Source organism: Phalangium opilio, unplaced genomic scaffold, assembly GCF_054372755.1.
Source record: "Phalangium opilio isolate 3A_F unplaced genomic scaffold, DU_Popi_V2 ptg000075l_1, whole genome shotgun sequence".
In the NCBI taxonomy this organism is placed as follows: domain Eukaryota; kingdom Metazoa; phylum Arthropoda; class Arachnida; order Opiliones; family Phalangiidae; genus Phalangium; species Phalangium opilio.
The window spans coordinates 179,066-198,336 of NW_028324184.1; the positions used below are offsets into that span (position 1 = coordinate 179,066).

Here is a 19,271-nt window from a genome sequence, read left to right on the forward strand (position 1 = left end):
AACTGTTAATACTAAACAAACTTTGCCATTGTTTTCCAGGGAGAGAGAGAGAGGAACTTTATAGCGTAAGGCTAAATACGTCTATGCTAATGACCTATTATAAAACTAGGCCTATAGATAGTGCATGGTAAAGGGGCTATGAACGTTCTTCCCCCCTTTCTTAACGGAATACTACAAGCTTTTCAGTCTATTGTAGATAGCAAATGAGTTGCTCTTACAAATGACTGGCAACACTGTCTATATTTTACAACAGCAAATATGACTATATAAATGAATGGAGATATCAATACCTGTCTATAAATCTAATAAGCCCCTGAATAAAGCTGAGCACTGCAGCCTTTGATTTCCCGATATCAACCAAATAATGGGAAATTCTATTAATATCTTTACGAAGCTATCGTTGAAAAGCCATTTTAACTATGTTACCCAATATTTAAGGCAACATTGATAATGCGCTATAACTCTTAATAGAGTTAGGGCTCGAATGTATCCTTATTATAGCTAGGCTATAAAATAATTGCCACTATGTTTTGTCTTCATACTGCCTTTAATAGACAATGTGGTAATAATTAAATCGCTTAGTTGATTCAGTAAAAGCCTTTTCTTAGAAAAATTCCCCAATATGAAGCAGATTTAAAGATATACGCAAATAAATAAAGCTAAAACTTCGAAGGAAAAAAATATGTACAGCTGGATACCACGTGCTTTTATCAAAAAAAGTAACAGAATGGAATTGAATTGAATAGACATGAACCGAATCTAACGCAACTACCAAAGAAATTGGGAACGATAAGAAATTGACTTTGAAAGGAGGTCAACAAAAGACACGTGAATATAGAAAATTCCTCAAAAACTTAAACAAGACGGCCCAAGGGCTCGTAATAGTAGCCATATCGTACGAGTGAATAGCCCCTCTATACCCTACCCTAATGAGTAGATAACCCCTCTATACGTTACCCTAATGAGTGAATAGCGCTATCTTTTTCAATGCTTAAATGATTTACTGTGCATAAAATCAGAGTGAATAGCCCCTCGATTCCCTACTCTAAACAGTGATTAAATTATAACCGTATAAATTTACTTATGCTGTAATTCTAATATTCCGGCGAATCGAAGAACAGATAGTTTTTAGTGATAATCCCCTCGATGAGTTTACGGCATAGACTTATGCCGATGCACACTTATCGCATCTTATAAGTTTCTAACAAGGACTTATGCCCAGAAACTTTTGAAAGAGAAAGTTTAGTTATAGTGATTACGCATTTTAGTGATTATCCCCTCGAATTACCTTTAGCAATGCTAAAATGATCAAACGCATAACGCTCATTTAACACTATGTTAGCTCTATCTAAACCCATTTTTGAATTAACCGCCAAAACGTTCCAGTCAAACATAACATAGATGACGATAGCTACCGAACGAGAACGAAACACATGAGGAGCGAGGTAGGAAACGGGGAAAATCGTTATCTATTTAATTAGCACATACATAAAAAATATATATATAAAAACCCCAAACATACAAATTCAAAAGTATCCGACCCCACAGATAAAAATTCAAAAGTTTCCGACCCCACAGATTAAGAGGTACCCCACCCCACATCACCCCGACATTTTAGAGATAAGAATAAATAATAAAAAACTCGAGGTTTCTATCAAGTCTCTATGGTTGAGTGGGTAGAGTGTTTGTCTTCTACACCAGCGGCCCGGGTTCGAAACCCGGGTCTGACCTGAAAAAAATTTTAATTAAAATTAAATCTCTAACCGAGCCCAGTAACCCCTATGGGTGGGTTGTGGTAATATAACGTTCCTTTTAAGCTAAAATCTGACGATAACGAAGCGACAACCCCGGCCACTACTACTACTACGACAGCTCGGGTCAAACTAAGAGCCTATCGTATACTACGATATGGCTAAAAAAAGTTATATAATTCCAAAATAAAAAATAACAATTTTGTTTCTACTTCGTCTGTCAGGTATTCAGGTTTGTTCCTTCAAGATAAAAAAAGGTATTTTAATACCAAATAAAAAAGACGAAGGAATGCCTGCAGCAATTGCCAAAAATGCGATAGCAAAAGCTTTATAACCATATATAAAACCTCTTAGAAAAATAGATATATTTTCCCTTATTGTAAATATAAACATGTCTAAAATACTACGCTCTATCCCAGCTGGAAAATACAGAACCGCTTCCACATCTATGGAGACTTTGCATTACGTAACATTCCGCTACCATTTTGTTTAGTTGAAGTTTACAAATTGTTGGAATACTGAGAGTAAAATAAACAAAAATATTTGACATCTGAAAGATTCAGACTACATAATAAAAGTATACTAAAAAAAGGTTATATTTCTACGAATGCATGCATTCTAAGAAATACATCGTCTGGTAAGAACTATCTCATATTCATGAACATGAAAATTTCCAATTAATTTATTTCTAGAATTTCATCCTCTTTCAGTGTCAAACCGAAAACCCGATCATCAACACTAACTTCCGTTCGAACTTTTCTCACGTCAAGAATCTACTAGAAACTAAAATAGTAACCACGCTTTTGAAATCCTCTTTGTAAAACGCTGACCTCGCGCTCGACCCTACCTTTAAACCACACTAACCCTTCAAGTTTGAAAAAAGGAAAAGAATATTTCATTCTATAGTTTTCTATAGAAAACAGAGAAAAAAACAGAAGATGAAAAGAGAGAAAAAGAAAAGTTTTTGGACACCCATAAAACACTAAAGAAAAAGGACAGCGAAAAAAGGATTAGTTCTTTCGTGATTCGTGAGCTTCAAAAGGACCATACCAGGAAATTTTGGGATAAAGTAAAGTTGGTTGGTGCCAGGGAAAATTGGAAGGACAGAACTTTTCAGTGCTGGGTCACGTCGGAGCTTTGCGTAGTTACGGTAGATAAAATAGTTGAGGAAATAAAACTAAAAAAATAAAGTAACTCGGAGATTATTCGACTTAAAGAAACTTCAGTTTCAGAGTACATGTAAGTCATTAAGAAGTATAGGGGGGTTCTATTTTTGGAAAACTTTTTAAGTTCTCCATATTCAAGTTTTATCGTTCGATAAAAACTTGAAACTTTCCTTTCCATATAAATTTGACAAAATCACAAAATCTGATCTCTTAAGAAATATTTACCTCAACTACCTTATCTACTAAGACCTTAAGCCACGTCGTAAATTCAGTTGATTCCAACCTTTTCTCTTTTAAAGGTAGGATGACTTTAACAAGCTCACCATCATCAATCTAGGAACCACTCTCTTCCTTCTTTCACGAGATGGTTTCCTGTTTCAAACTTCTCCCCTTTCTAACTGTAAGACAATTATCTACTAGCTTCCGCACACTTTTTGCGAGGTTCGCTCTACCATGGTCTAAGTTAACAACGTTACATAATACACTGAGTGACAGAGAGAATAGACACATATCAAGTTCAGTTGGTAACATTTTTAAAACTAAAGGATGAGTAGCTATTTAGGGCATACGGTAGTTAACGTCTAACGACGATGAGTGTAATAATTGCTAGTTCAGTTTCTACAAAGTTTAAAGAAGGGAAGACTATAAAATAAGAGTGTTGCTTTCAAAAATTCCCCAATAACCTAAGTTTTCATATAGAACTAAGGCTAAAATATTTTAAAACGGTCGTTAAAATTTTGTATATTGTGAGATCCCGGACATTTCTTGGAAGAAACCCAAGTATGGAACTTTAACAACACGTAGTTAATTAACGAAGGTCAAGGGATCCAATCTCAATTACCAGCGCCTTAGCTTACTGTCAATCCAAAAAATCAAGTGCCCATGATTAAAAAAGGATAAGTCTTACCTCGAATAAGAGCTCGGACGTCATAGTGATGGCGCAAACTGCCAAATCTCCAACGGCCAAATTAAGTATAAAAATATTGACCCTCGATGACCTCTTCCTGTATCTCGATCTCGAGAGGACGGTGATAATGACGGAATTCCCGATTAATGTCATCAACATTATAATGGACAGAGTGACCACTCGTTGTATCAAGGCGCCATTCCAAACTGCCCCTTCCGGGTAAACGGTAGAATTGACAGCCAAACTACTATAGTTCTTTCGTACGTGTACCCCCTCTACGTCAAAAGGTTGAAAAAGCGAAGGGACGTTGTCCTCCAGGTCATCCTGATTACTGGCATCCTCTTTAGCCAATGCTTCACTGTCATTAGGCTTAAATCCGTTAGGGTTAGCTCCCTCGCCACTACCAGAACCGGAAGTGACGCCGCGATGTACCTCTCCGCCGGAAATGATTAGTCCGCGTATCCACAAAAGTCCGAAGCACGATAGAATGCAGTGTTTTAACATGTTTTACGCCAAGGCTTAAGTTCTAATTTGATCTAATAATCGTTAGGCCTAACACTTTCGCGGAATCATCTTGATTATCGTTCCCAAGCACACACTAGACTCTCGTATACGTTGGTGGTAACGAGTTTTTGATATCTCGTCCTCGACGGCGCGCGTACGTGTTTTTAATTAATCTTTCAGCGTCTCGCTTCCTCGACGGCGTCAATTGAGCGATGTCCTAGTTAACCGTCCAAACGTATCACTGCGCGATGTCCCTTATTTTCCAATCCTGTTGCGGTTATTTGAAAGGGAGGGTTATTAAGCCTTTGTCATCGATTCCTCCAAGGGTTAATCTTCTGACGTCGTTTTATCTGCGTAAAATATGGAAAGAGTAATGATGAGATGAGAGAGAAAAAAAAAGTAAAAAGATAGATTGTGGGGACAATTTTAATTATTTTCTTGCGGGGTTTAGTTTAGGGAAATTTGCGGGGGACCGGAGTGCAGGGCTTAATTAATGACCAATTTCTAGATATTGTAGAACCACTAGTGTTTCATTAACCTCATTTTCGAGCACGCGATAGCGTCAGTTTAATCCCTAAGGTCTAGTTCCAAGATTCAGGCGCAGCTTGATGCATGGCAGAAGTCACGGTTTAAAGTTGTCGCTTCAGGTATTGGACACAAAATAAAGATCGCAAAATTTTCAAAAGGGGTTATGTTTTTAAAAACCATGTATGTTTACCATGGCGTTCTGGGATTTAGAAAAATACCCATTATTACGCTTTCAGTGTGATTAAAAAAGCCATACTTTTATTACGATAAAGAGCCTTTAATAATTATTAAAGTGCAAGTGAATGATAAAACATAACAAACTCAGAGTTGCGACGCAGATTTACAAAATATCTGGCTTTCCCAGATTTTGAAGCCTGATAAATAGGTGTTTGTACACTTTTACAGCTAACTCTGCCTATATTTTTAACATCTTTTACACAGACCTTCGGTCTTGTAAACGTTGAAGAAAGTTACGATTTTACTTTGCTCTAGCTCGTTTTAAAAGTTAAAGGGAAAAAGAGGACACGGAGATTGAGATGAAAAGACTTAGGAAATCCGCTTTTAGATCTGTGACGCAATGTTGGCGTGCCATTCCGTCATTTTCAGGGATTTTGGGGTGGAAAAAAATAAGACTTTATTCCCCCCTCCTGATCCTCTTTTTCTCCTGTTCCCCATCATTGGGAAAATCTCAATCGTAAAACTGTCATAAGCTTTAAACGCTCCCGGTTTCACCCCGACGTCGTGATTGAAGAAGCTCGATTTTTACTCTTTTGGGTTTTGCGGAATACATATCTGTCTTATACGAGGAAAGCAATTTATTTTACAGCTGTATTAATCATCTGGAGTTGTCAATACGTGTATGAGCGAGGCTTTCTATTTCCATTACTATCTGATTGAAGGAAATAAGAAGAAAGAGAGTAAGGACGGCCTTATAACCCAGGTTTTCCCCCCCTTCTTTCCCCCCCTTCTTTCCCCCCCTTCAGGGGGGGGGTAAAACCCGGGTTATAAAGCCATCCCTGGGGTGGGGGGGATGGGGGGGGGGAATTGATGACGTCACGTGATGGTGTTGGAGGGGGGGGGGAAGATGGGGGAGGGAAATTGATGACGTCACGTGATGGTGCTGGCGGGAAATTTGAATTTTGAGCCACCTGGTGGTGGTTTTCATGATGACGTCACGGCTAATTTTTGATGACGTCACGTGGCTGATACCTGTAGGGATAGGCTTATGCTATTGTAGGCTTATGCTATGGTAGATCCTGGTAGGCTTATGTTATGGTAGATTCTGAAAGGTAGACTTATGCTAGGTTATTCTATGCTTATTATTATTATTAAAATCAGATTTTAAATCAAAGAACATTTAATTAACGTGATAATAACATACATAATTAAGATAAATTAATAATAAATTAGTTAAATATTTAAAAAAACCTCCTCCTTAAACTTGATTCAAGCCGTATCTGAAGATGTTTTTTTCTATACCGGACTAATAAAGCGCCGTTGGTAGGAAGTCGAACCCTGGAATGGAAACTCAAATGTTGTTGAAACAACACAGAGCTGGACGCATTACCACCAGGCAACCACACGGTTTGTTAATAAGCTCCTTTTACACTTTTTTAGTCGCCGCATATGATTTTGATACTGTTTAGCAATTTTCATATCGTTAATTTTTCGATTTGCGGTAAAAGCTTTTAGGAAAGCTTTCGTACTTTTCTTCTTACTTCTATGAATAAGATAGAGGGCGCTATACTGCCCACATACGCTACTTTCTAGCCTCTGAAGATGTCGCTTACCAAAAGTCCATTTTCTGCAGTTTAAAGATAAAAATCTTCTTATACTAGGCAGAAATGGTGGCAAACCGTAGCTATCGAAATAATAGCCTACACGAGCTCCGTCTATAAAGACCGATACCCAGTGAGACCCCTTTTCATAGTGCTGATCTAAATTTATAATTAACGATGCGGGATATTTGGTAACCTTAGGTAACCTATTTGACGCGAAAACACCCAAAAAGTTGGGCGTATCTGATAAAGCGAGAATCAAGTCTACGGTGGTAGTTGCTGACATTTTAATAATCTACAATTACGTTTCTATTTTTATCGATTTGAATCATGCTTTGAAATTCGGCGTATACAATGCAGACTGCGGCTTCCGACAAAGGTTTAGCGAATCCCATGTCCAATCTTAATTGTCCTTGCTTAACGGGGTTCCAGTGGTTTGTTTCGCTAGCAGATAGGTCCGGTGTCAGATCAAAAGCGTAGAGGGTTAACCCGTTGGCAAACTCGTCGGGAGTAATATCGTTACCGTCGTCTTTATAATGAATACCCGTGCCCGCGAACAATGTTTGATAAGCTTGTATATACAAGTTTTTACCGAAATCAGGAGTCAACGGTTTCGAGGGTATTTGTTCGTTATCGAGGTACAGAGACAAAAAATTTAAATCCCAAGTTTTAAAGTTAAAGGGATTCAGAGCGTAACTGCCCTTGAACGCCGCGTTGGAAACTATTCCAATAATGACGCGATTAGGCTGAGGGCCTAGATATATATTGTTAAAACTCTCGGTGCTACTTCCGGTAGAGATAGTTTTAGTTTTAAGTTCGGTGCGCGTAAAATTATATTTGGCAGTACCGTTATTAAGCGCGGCTTCATGCGCTAACAATATTTTAGGACTGAGCTTAACTTTACGTACCGCTAGTGCTGCGTCTAGTATCTTGACTTTACAGTTTTTGAGAGTGGCTGTTTCTTGGCACATTAAGGCAAACTCGTCCTTGTTGCGAGTAAACACGACTTTAAGGTCCACACCGTTTAAGAGATATTCGGGAATATTAAACACGTCACTAAACACTGGTGTAAAAAATTCAATCACGGCCGATTTAGCAGTTTTAGCCATTCGGGCGACGAAACCTTTATTTGAAAAGTCGTCGAACTTTCCGGCTTCGTCCTTTTCCCATCCGGCCATCATGAGGTGAGATTTTTTAGCCGCGGGTCCGTAATTTGAGACAGTTTCGATAAAAGAAGTGAAGGCGTAGTTTTGAGCGGCTGAAGAAACTCGGGTATTGTTCAAGAAAACATCGCAAGTTCTCCACAATGCGTGGCCAGCATTGTTCACGAAAGCTACCACGGCGGCATCAGGAAGATCACTTCCATCTTCGTTGGTGATTTTGACTTTGTTGTAATGCATGGTGTGGGCTACATCGATGTAGTTATCTCCATTGCCCGAGATGAGGTATTCGAGGGTAGAGCTATCACCAATGGCCGCCAAGGGTTTGGCCCATACACCTTGAGCATGTTCGACACTAGTTTGAATCGGCACAGGGGCAAAAATGTCCAATTCACTCTTAAGAGCTTGGAGAGAAAACATGATTTTTTCAGGAGCTAAATATATCGCGTGGCGTCTGCTTTGAATGACGGTGATAAACTGACAGGCGTTTAACTTTGCGTCTCTTTATCTTTAATCCTGAACCTTGCTGAGCAGCAGTCATGTTCTCATAAGTTTCCTGCAATCTCTTTTTCGCTGCACTTTTCACATTCTGACCTTGCATTACGTCACCAAGAATCTTTTGTCCCGTACTAATGGCTCTAGGTGCCAGATACTTTGCACCTCTAATTAATAAGGGGCGTGCCCATCTAAATAACCCTTTCAGGGCGCTTCCTATTCCGTGTCCTTTTTGGTGTGGTGTCCCGACAAATACTTTTGACACCCCTCCACCCCCTACCTGATCTAAATAATACCTCCTATACTCGCAACGAGACTCTAATGTTTGGGGTTTTGGCATGGTCTAAAGTGTAGTTTACAGGTCGACGTTCCAAACTCGAATGACGCGGCTTGGCCTAAACTATTCCTTATATCAATGTCTATAGTATCAAAGTAACGTTTAGCAACTTTAACGTAATGGGGAGAGTTAAATGATTTAGTTATAGTCGAACCGTGAGGTTTTTCGCTGTCTACGCCTACTATACGAAGTAGCGGGGCTACCGTATCGCCTATAAATTCATTAGCTACTATATCGGAATAAATAAACAATTGGTCGGGAATATAATAATTTAAATTAGCGGGAACAGAGCTTCTATACGATTGGCTGGTTTTATCTGAAGGGCAAGAGAAAGACGTACTTTGGCCTTTTGGGGTTTTATATCCTAATATCCTTTTCAAAGTGGGAGAAAGAGCCAAGATACCGTTAGGTTGAATAGTTAAAGAAATGTAATCAGAGAGGGGATCCGAATCAAATTTAAACTTTGAACCGTATTGAAAGCCGTTTAACCCTGAAGCTATTTGTTTAAGTAGGGCTTCTAATGATTTGTAATAACCCCCGGGAACTATAAAGGCCTCGGCTTTAACAATAGGCTGTGATTTTCCGTCCCGACCTTTTTTATTTTCATGCGAGACCACCTGCACGTGACCTTCCTCATTGGGTATGTTAAAAAAGGACATTGGGTACAAAACTTCTACAAGAGCAACCTCCCAGTCATCCCCGATCAGCTCTATAGCCTGGGGCAACTTGGTAGTGTACGAAGACGTCTTGTTGTTGTCATAAATTTTCATGCTAGCGTTGCTGGGGAGCGTTAGGTAAAAGGGAGACTGCATCTTTAGCCGGAATCCAAGAATTCATAGAAGGGGGATAGCCTAGCCACTTTACAAAGAGCTCCTTTTGTCCTCTACTAGTGCGCTTGCGAATTACTTTCTCGATCTTGTACGTCTCGGGTCTAACTACCGACTGAAGTTCCATCCCGTAAAACACCCCCTTTATTGGTTCCCCGTTTAAATCTTCTAGTTTGAATACAGGAGGGCGTCTGTCAATTTTTCCCACTATTTTAAAAATCTCTATTGTGTAAGTTCGCTCGTACCCTTTTTCAAAAATCATCTTATTCCTACTTACTCGGACGTATTCGCCCACCTTTAATTTTTTCCCGTAAACTTTCCTTTCGCTAAAGTACTTTCCGTATACATTTTTAAAAACCTGAAGGACATTGGTGCCAGTAACTTCCAAAGGAGTCATTTTTATCGCGGAATGCACCGAGTTATTGTAAGCATTTACCAGGTCATCTAAAACATCTATATATCTATTGGTATTCTTTTCTGTAAAATACCTGTACATGCGTGACTTTAAAGTTTGATTTAATCTTTCTACCATACACGCTTTTATATCGTCATTCTCAGTTGTAAAAAATATAACCCCTTTCTCCTTCAAGTATCCTTGTAATTGGGAATTTCTAAATTCGGTACCCTTATCCGTTTGTAATTTCCTAGGAACCCTCTCTCTAAAGACAGACTTAAAAGCCTCAACCGTTTCAACACCGCTTTTGGATTTTAAAGGTACGGCCCAGGCTCTTCTGCTAAAGCAATCTATTACGGTTAATATGTATTTGTACCCGTCGTTGTACTGACTCAAAGAACGCATATCGTTCAAATCCGCCTGATATTGATCTCCTATGTTAGTTACAACCACCTTGTTTCTTTTAAACTTTCTAAAAACTCTCTTATGTAGAGTGTACGCGTCTTTTCCCTTTAACCAATCTAGTACCTGTTTCTTACTAATACCCTTTAATTTCACTGCTAAATATAATTTTTCAGCACCCCCGAAACTGGCAGGGTGGGAAGGGTTAAAGTAGATACCTTCTAAAATTTTGGAGATTTTACGTACGCTACCCATTTCGGAGACTCAGTTTTAAGTTTTTTAGCTGCTGTCTTAAGACTTTTCTCAGATTTAAGTTTTTTAGCTGATGCCTCAAGACTATTCTCAGATTTAAGTTTTTTAGCTGCTACCTTGACACTAACTTTGGGAGCTCTAGTTCTTTTGATTTTAATTTGTTGGGGTATTGTATACGAAGTTAGAGGGGAAAAACTAGAAAGTAGGTTTGTAAATGCGTAAAAACCTCTAGGTTTTGGGTCTTTGTTAGAGGAAGGCCTGACAAATTCTAAAGCTATATCTCTAATATTCGAGCCGGGTATTAATGAATCATTAACTATAACTTCCCCACTATCTGTCCACCTAAGCTTTTCAGGGTTAGTTGAAATCTGATCAACGATACTATGTACATGCCCTATATATTTAAGGGGGATATCGTCTAACCAAGCCAAGTTAAAATAGTTGGATGTTGGTTGGGGGGCCGTGGGTATAGGTTGCCTAGCGATATTATGTAAATTATTATATCTCTGTACAGTCTGTTCGTATAAGCGCCATTTTGAAGCTTCGTCTAAATCTTTACGAGCTAAAATAACATTCATTTCATTGTCCAATTCCGAAACTACCTGTTGTTGGGGGTGTGGAAAGGGGTCGCTTTTAAAGGTAGAGCTAGGGACAAGGAGCATTTTCTGAGCGTACTGCATATTTTACTGACTACCTCCTGTTATAGCGCCGATAATAGAGGAAACTAGAGGGAAAAGGAAAGAAAAGAAACTACCACCTTCCTGAACTAATATATCACGTTTTGTTTTCCAAGATATTCTCTTATTAGCAATTTTTCTAAGTTTTGCGGAATGCCTAGCTAATCTAGCTTTTTGACTTTTATTTAATTTAACGTTACCGTGTAAAGTATTTTCAACACACTCTGCGATTGCGTCAATTAAGGGCTTCTTGGCGTTACGTAAAATGATTCTACGTTGTTTTCGAGGGGATTTGGCAATAACGGAGAGCAAATTTCTTTGTGACCGAACGGCATAAGGCATAGTGACTAAATGAAGAGATGGCTAAACACCCATCTACTATTATAATTATTTGGGGATGTAAACTTCGCAAGGGTTGTCGGAAAATATTCCTGTCCTAAGTCTATGATTCTCGGGGCATCTTTGGTGTAGATCGAATAATAAATATCCGAAAGGTAAACTAGTAGCGTCACGGTAGGCGTCGACAGCGAAACGCCATTTATCGGCAAACATTTGTCTAGCTATTATTGAACTTTGCAATTTGTCTCTAGGGGATTTCATAAGAATAAGATAATGAGCGTTCAAAGAAACATCTCTAGAGTCTTTGGATCGATGGAATACGTTTTGGACGATATAAATTACACTCAAGTTGCGATGATGCGTTCCCTTGGTAAAAAGAGAACCAACTTCTCCTTTGTTCTCGGTCATCAAGTCATCAATGATTAAAAGGCAAGGCTTACCGCCGGTATATTCTGATAAATCTGGCATACCTTGTTTGAAAACCACAAATTTTCTCAAACTTTCGAAAAAAGGTTGCCATTCACCGTAGAACCAATGTATTTCGCTTATATTAGGGGCAAACATGGCTTCCCTGTTCTCTAATATTTTTAAAACTAATTGAGTTTTCCCGCTTTGAGACGGGCCTGCTATCACCATGTTAAAAGGATGGTAGAAAGGATACATGACCTTACACTTTGACTTTCAACGAACTAATGAGATAAAGATTGTAAAGTGTTTGTATATATATATATATATAGAAGAGATCGACACGAAAATGAACAATTGCAATTTCGAAAATACATGGGATATTTAAGGAAGCATTGACGAAAAAATTAGTTAATCACAGGACATTTCACCGAGACGAAAATGACTAATTGATAATATTGATAAAAAAAACAATATGGCTAGACTTTATATACATGCCGACTAGATAAATAAATATATAAATAAATATCACCGGGACTGACTAGATAAATAAATAAATAAATAAATAAATAAATAGATAAATAAATAAATAAATAAATAAATAAAAAAAGAAGAGACCCCTCACAGAAACAGATACTGTCGAATGTGCTCAAACTCGATAACCGTAAGGTAGCGTGCGGAAATCTTCAATCAATCTGACCTTATCCACCACAGTTCTGTAAACCTTGGACTGGTCGACACTTATAACAGTGTGATCAGCCTTTCGGCGTATTTGCTTGGGGATTGGTACTTGGATTGGTTCCGCCGGCGGTTCGTAAATGCCTATAAGCCCCATTAACCTATCCATGTTAACCAAATCTTTGGTGGTATGGTTAAGTCGGAACCCCTTAACCTTCATCTCGACGGCTGTCGATCCGGTATCAGGGTTCACAACTCGGTATGCGTAGTTCTTACATCCACCACTCGCATATTCTTCGATGTAGGCCTGGGGTCCGTACTTTTCAAGCTCATTGGTCATTTCACCGAGGAAATTCCCAGTTTCGATTTCTACGCCCCCTGGTGTGTAAACGTACAGTATCGAATCAGTGTCTGTATATAAAACAGACTCACCCAAGCGGTCTAAGTAGGAATAAAGCTTAATCCGAGCTATGGCCGTGGTGTAGGCCGCGATCGGAACACTGACATTTTTATTAATTGGGTCAATCTCGTTGATATAACACCACTTAGCAACGCAAATGTCGTCGCTAACTGGTATCAACGTCTTGACCTCAATTGCTGGGTCATAGAACAAGTTAAAGAACTTCTGTGGATCATCAAAGACTTCTACCTTGTCAAGGCGAGTCCTCTCACCAAATTTGCCCCAAAACGAATTCAAACACAGTTTGGCGATGGTACGCTTTCCAGCGTTCTTCTCGATACAGCTATGATCAAGTTTTACCCCTTCCTTTTCGTAGTACTCGGCTACGTATTGATCTTTCTGCGCTTGGGTTACTACGTCAGAAGGCCAGCCGCTACTTTCCTGTTTTAGCTTCAGAAAGCAGTTGACGTAATTGTTAAAAAGCCCGCCACTTTTTGTTAAGGGGTCGTACTGAGATATTTTGTACGACCAGGCTTCGTGGATTTTAACAACCACGTAACCCTTTCTAACCGCTAAATGGACTTCGTCCGCCACAAACGTCCCCCTAATAACTCTTTCCTCGTCGGAATGTGTGCAATCCCCCTGATATTTGTTTTCAGCGCACAGCTGACACAGGGCAAAGCACAATTTCCCCCCGATCTTTTGGGGTAAAACGGGGTGGAAGAGGTTACGAGGGGGCAGGATATCCAGTTTAATAAAACCTTCAATCTCGTTAATGGGTGGGAAGTTGTCTGTCAAGATCGTAGGGTGGCCGTAAGGTAGTTTACCGTATTTGTTACACCATGGATATAGACTAGTGACGTCGACATATCGAATCTCCTCTCCCGGCTTAACCTTGTGATGAAGACAAAGAGCGGAAGTACGCCCCCCGAAAAATGCGTTACGGGGATTAAGTGGTTCCCACGCGTCGATTTGGATATGGATGGAAGATAGAAAGGTGTTAATTTCGGGCTTTTGCTCCCTCAATTTGTGGAATTCGCATTCCCACATTTCGATTACCTTATACCCCAGCTCCCTAAGCCTCTTATTACAGTTCAAAGTATCAGTATAGCGGGAGTGTAAAGTTTGGGTGACGTCACCGTGCAAAACCAGGTCTCTGTTTACCGGGAAACAGGCTCTACACCCGTGCCAAAAACAACCTTGGAATTGGTATACGACCTTTTGATCTGCGCCAAGATCGTCTACTAGAAGCCCGTCGACTTTAATGTTCAAAATTTTAGGTTCGGAACCGTTAAAAGCCGACTTAATTATGACCCCGCGCTTATGGGCTTCCCACCTCAGCCACTCGATGGCTACTTTAGATTGAGGGTCTTTCATTCTATAGCCGTGAGGTGGAACAATTCCAATTGAATTTGGCGCTAGGTGGTCCTTCCTGAAAACGGCGTTGCAAAGCCCGGCAATTGTCACGGCAGTGTTAAAAGGGTTAACGTCCGCAATCTTCTCAAAAATCTCCCTGTACTTTAAGCACCCCTCTCTTAAAATCCTAACGTCCAAACGGCAATAATGTATCAACTCTTCAACATAGTTGAAACCTTTTTTGGCTTCAACTTGCTCGTTGTACCATGTAATTAAAACCGAACGTTGTTTTTCGGTTAGCCTGTCTGGCGCGTAAGATTCTAAAAGAGGCATGCTTTCCCTCAAGACATAATTTGTACTCGTAGGATCTTTTGGATCAAACACGTGTTCGGGAACAAAGTTGAAGAGCAAGTGCGGGAAATGTCCCTTATTTAAACTAGGGTCTAAGCCAAAAGTGGATACAAAGCTAGATAAGGGGGATGGGATGAAATTTAAACTATCTATAAATGTCAAATTCTCATATCGAATTTGCATAATCTTCGTTCCCGTCATTATCACTTGAGGGCGCCACGCTTTGATGGCTAACATGGCTTTGTACAGAAATTGTAAATCGTACCCCTTTGCATTATGTGCTATAACGGTTATTTTGGGAGAATTGTGGAATTCTTGAAGATAATTTAAAAAATCCAGAACAGGATCATTCCCGAGAAACACCCGTTCTCGAGGCCCGCAGGTGGCGCAAGTAAATTGATCGGATTTCTCGAGAATGCATTGATCACAGATTTTTTGAGAAATACATAAGATAGGAGTGTGTAGGAAAGCATTAGGGTTTGAAGGGTCTGGGGTATTTTGAACACATTCGAGATCATAAAAGATAGTAACCGAAGGATGGGTCTTAGCTTTTTTAGCCGCAGGGTGGGCTTTAGAGTCGGTAACCTGCATGAAACAATAGTGGGGGTGTGGGTTGAATTTATTGCAGATTACGCAATAGACTTCCCCGCAGTTGTGAAGTGACTTGCGTTTCCCCATATCTATTGTTTTTGCGCAACGGGGGCATTTAAAAACCCTTTGGCAGACTGATAGGGTTTTGCTTCCACTAGCCTTATGGGCGTCAAAGCATTCTTGCCCCCTAAAGTCGCGATGACAAGTACCGCATCTAATTTCTCCCCCCTCACATTCCTCGGCCCTTTGGCAGGAATAACAATACTTGTTGCAAGCGTGGTTAAAATCTAAGTTGTTGTACCCCACAAGGCACCTCTCGCAGAAAAAATCAAAATGGAAGAGAGGTTTAGGTTTAGTGATGACGTCAAAATGATTTTGATAGTTGAAAAGGTATAGCCGCGGCTTTGGATTACCATCGGCACCGACAATGAAATCTGCTTCCCCGAAAATACGGTGGGGGACGTTTGCTCTAACTGTAAATACTATTATTTGGTAATCAGACAAATACGCTTGAAATCGAGGTAGAGCACCCGCCCCCGCGCATTCGTCCAATGGTATTTCCGCCGCCACGGCTAATTCCTCCGCCATCTTCCTAAGCCTCTCTCCTGATTTTTTACTAATATCGGTGCGACATAGTGTTTTGAAATCCGCCTCGAGGCTTTTGTCAAGGGGATGCATTGTATGATCCCTATGTATTCTAGCAAAAATTAGAGAATAAGGGAGACATAGCCGATCGTTATTTTTGATTTGTATAATGCATTTCTTCTCCCTGGCAAAAGTCTCGAAACTACAGATTCCAATAGCCTTTCCTCGGCGAGCGCCTTGGGGCAACCTCACGCGCTGTATGTTTATTCCTATAGGACCGAGAAAAAACTTTGAACCCCCTTCAGAATTATAGGCTTTATCCGCCACTACTTCTAATATAAATCCAATATCTATTTGATCCCTTCTTCTAAAACTAAAGTCCGCGGTTTGAATGCCTGGATTATTAATGCTCGTCATCGAAATTGCAATCATGTCATCGGGTAAACAGTCGTCCAAAACGTACTCTAGGAAGTCGCTTACAGATTCAACGATGTTATTGTTAAACTGTACTTCCATTTCCCATCCATCAAGATTAAAATTGGGGAAGGACACTACCCCGCTAGAAATCACGTTTACACCTGGTGGTGCAACTAGCGGAGATGGGGGTGGAGGTGGAGGAGTAAGAGCCCCACCACCTACCTGTCCTTCCCCTTGATCCATTGACTCATTCTGAGATGGAGATATGGGGGGAGTACAATAGCCTTCTAAAAAAGAAACATCGTCGTTTTGAAACGCCTCTTCCAGAGGTGATAAAGGAGGAGGAGAAGGGCTATTGTTAGCCCTAGACTGCCCGGGGGTAATGTTAAACATAGACGGGGGTGTAGAATAGTTTGCCATAAACGTGTCATCGGCATTTAAAAAGGCTATTTCTAACGAGTCTGGAAAGTCGACTAAAAAACTATCAACTTCAATAGGGAGTTCAATTTCTACATTAGAGTTGGCCATTGCGATAATTTAAAAATACAAATACCACAAAATACTAATAATAAATCTGAATAGGCCTAAATAATAATACTAAAACATAAAAATATACTAAAATACTAAAACAGTAATGTACTTATAAAAGTCAAATACTAAGTTAAAATGAAAGTATTTATAAAAAAATTTAAAGTACTTATAAAAAATTGAAGTACTTGTAAAATACTAAGTTAAAAATACTAAAACACTTGTAAAAAATTGAAAATACTTGTAAAACTAAATGAAAATACTAAAACACTTGTAAAAATATAAAAAAATTGAAAATACTTATAAAAAAATACTAAAACACTTGTAAAAAATATAAAAAAAATGAAAATACTTATAAAAAATACTTGTAAAAAATTTAAGTTAAATTGAAAACACTTGTGAAAACTAAGTTAAAATACTAAGAGTCAAATACCAATACTAACAGTTAAAAATACTAAAGCACTAGGATATGGGCACGGAAAAACTCACAAGTTTTGTTTGGGAGCAGAAGATTTCTTGGCTTGCATCAACAGCGGTCAGAAGTAAACTGATAAGTAGCCTAGACTGATCCGCCCTTTTATACTTTCGTGATACAATTAGAAAAAAAAAATAGATCCCCCTCAATGTCATAAACATGTCTTAACACGTTTGGGCTAGTCATAAAACACTCTAAATATAAATTCCATTGATAACAATACAACTGTTTCGACCACGCCCCATTTTAAGGAACTAAAGCACCTGGTGTGGGGTCCAATTAAAGAATTGACAAAATAAATTCTTTTGTTCAAGTTCAGCCCCTTTTAAAGGCCATAGAAGTCTTGAAATGACCCAGAAAGACAAAGGGAATAGATGCTTTTGTTCAAGTTCAGTCCCCCTTTTCAAGGTCATAAACCAACCTGTGGGGTGGCCCAATCAAAGAAAAATAAATTCCCACGCATCGCAGGGACCCGAGGTCATTCCCCCCCCATCCCTAAAAGCCATAAATAATTTTGAGGAACTCTCAAGACTGAAAATAGGAATGATTTTGATAAATTTAGTTAGAATTTATTTCAACGCTTTAAACATTTGAAATGTTTTTTTTCAAATGACGCTTTTCGTGTCAGTCAATTGCCACGTACATGAATGATTTCGTGTCGGTGGATTATTCAATTTCACATGTATTCCTATGGGATTTTAAAAAATTTAAATGACGCGTTTCGTGTGTGTACAATGCAATGTAAATGTTCAAAAACGTTTTACTTTTAACACGAAATGTGTTGAGAAAAGCTAAGTAACACCCTACACTATCGCCACTGAAAAGGTTTTGTCAAGACTGTAGTAGGTATAATAGTATTACAAAGAACAAATTAAGGAAAAAATTATATTTATTTCGAGTTACATTTCAAGTTTTTTGATTGGTTCTTTTATAATTTAGAAACGTAATAAGGTATGGAATATATTACAATAATAGGATCTAACTTTCATGTCGCAAAAGTTCTTGAATAAACATTTCAATTATAGCTTTCTCGAGATTAACACGTTTAATTCTTAGTACAATATCGTCATTCGGAGTAAGTGTTGTTGGTATGGGTTGAGTTGGCGGAATGACTTTTTCTTTCTCCCACTCTTCTTGAGGGACATCTCTGTACTTTCTGTTTGGCGGCATGTCTTTAGTCAATGGGTTTTGGATGAATATAGGTATGTTATTTGTTGGTAATCCTTGAAGTAGTGGACAGTCTGCCTTGAATTTCTGATGCTCTTCGAAAACATTGTCGTTAGGTTCCCATCCTCGTAGCGTTAAGTCACAAAAATGGCATTTAACAGCGTCCGTCCCCGAACTTAAATAGTAAAACCCATGACGGGCTAGTTCTGACGGTTTTACAAACGTACTCGCAAATGCGCCAAACGTTTCTAGACGGGTAATTTCTCGATTCATCTTATCCTGGAGGTGTCTAACAATCAAATGAGGTCCTGACCAAATCAGACGCTATTTATATCCCCAAATAAGGGGATGAAAGGTTAGATTGTAATGGACGCGGTTACTAAGCAGACGTTAATTCGCGAAGCTCTTTCAAAGCCAGGGAAAATACTGGCCGTTACTTTCATCCTAGTAACTGTATTTCTAGTTGAATTTGCATTTTGGTATTTTAAAAATATTACTTTAATTTCGGGTAACGCAACAAAGACATAACATGTTGAGACTTGTCAGGATGCCTTAGGGGCAAACACCTGGAAACAATTAAATGTTTCGTGGTAGGAAGAGTCACCGACTAACAAAGCAATAAATCCGAAAATAGATTGAATTCATAACAATACAACTGATTCGACCATACCCCTAAACCCATTAAAACACGTCTTTATAGAAAAAATAAAAACGGATGGGGATAAATTCTTTTGTTCAAGTTCTGCCCCTTTTTATGGCCATAGACCCGTCTGACCATGGTTACGTATAAATATTACGTAT

General features: G+C 39.1%; 1 protein-coding gene across 2 annotated transcripts in view; it reads right to left on the minus strand.

Moving 5' to 3' along the window:
• LOC149658566 (vasopressin V1a receptor-like) overlaps window positions 1-19,271 on the minus strand; it is a 121,126-nt gene that overhangs the window by 7,697 nt on the left and 94,158 nt on the right. For both annotated transcript variants that reach the window (XM_089844148.1, XM_089844149.1), the window contains one exon: window positions 3,825-4,678. In XM_089844148.1, coding sequence (XP_089700274.1) covers window positions 3,825-4,328 — 504 coding nt within the window. In that variant the 5' untranslated portion in view covers window positions 4,329-4,678. The remainder of the gene's footprint in view (window positions 1-3,824; window positions 4,679-19,271) is intronic.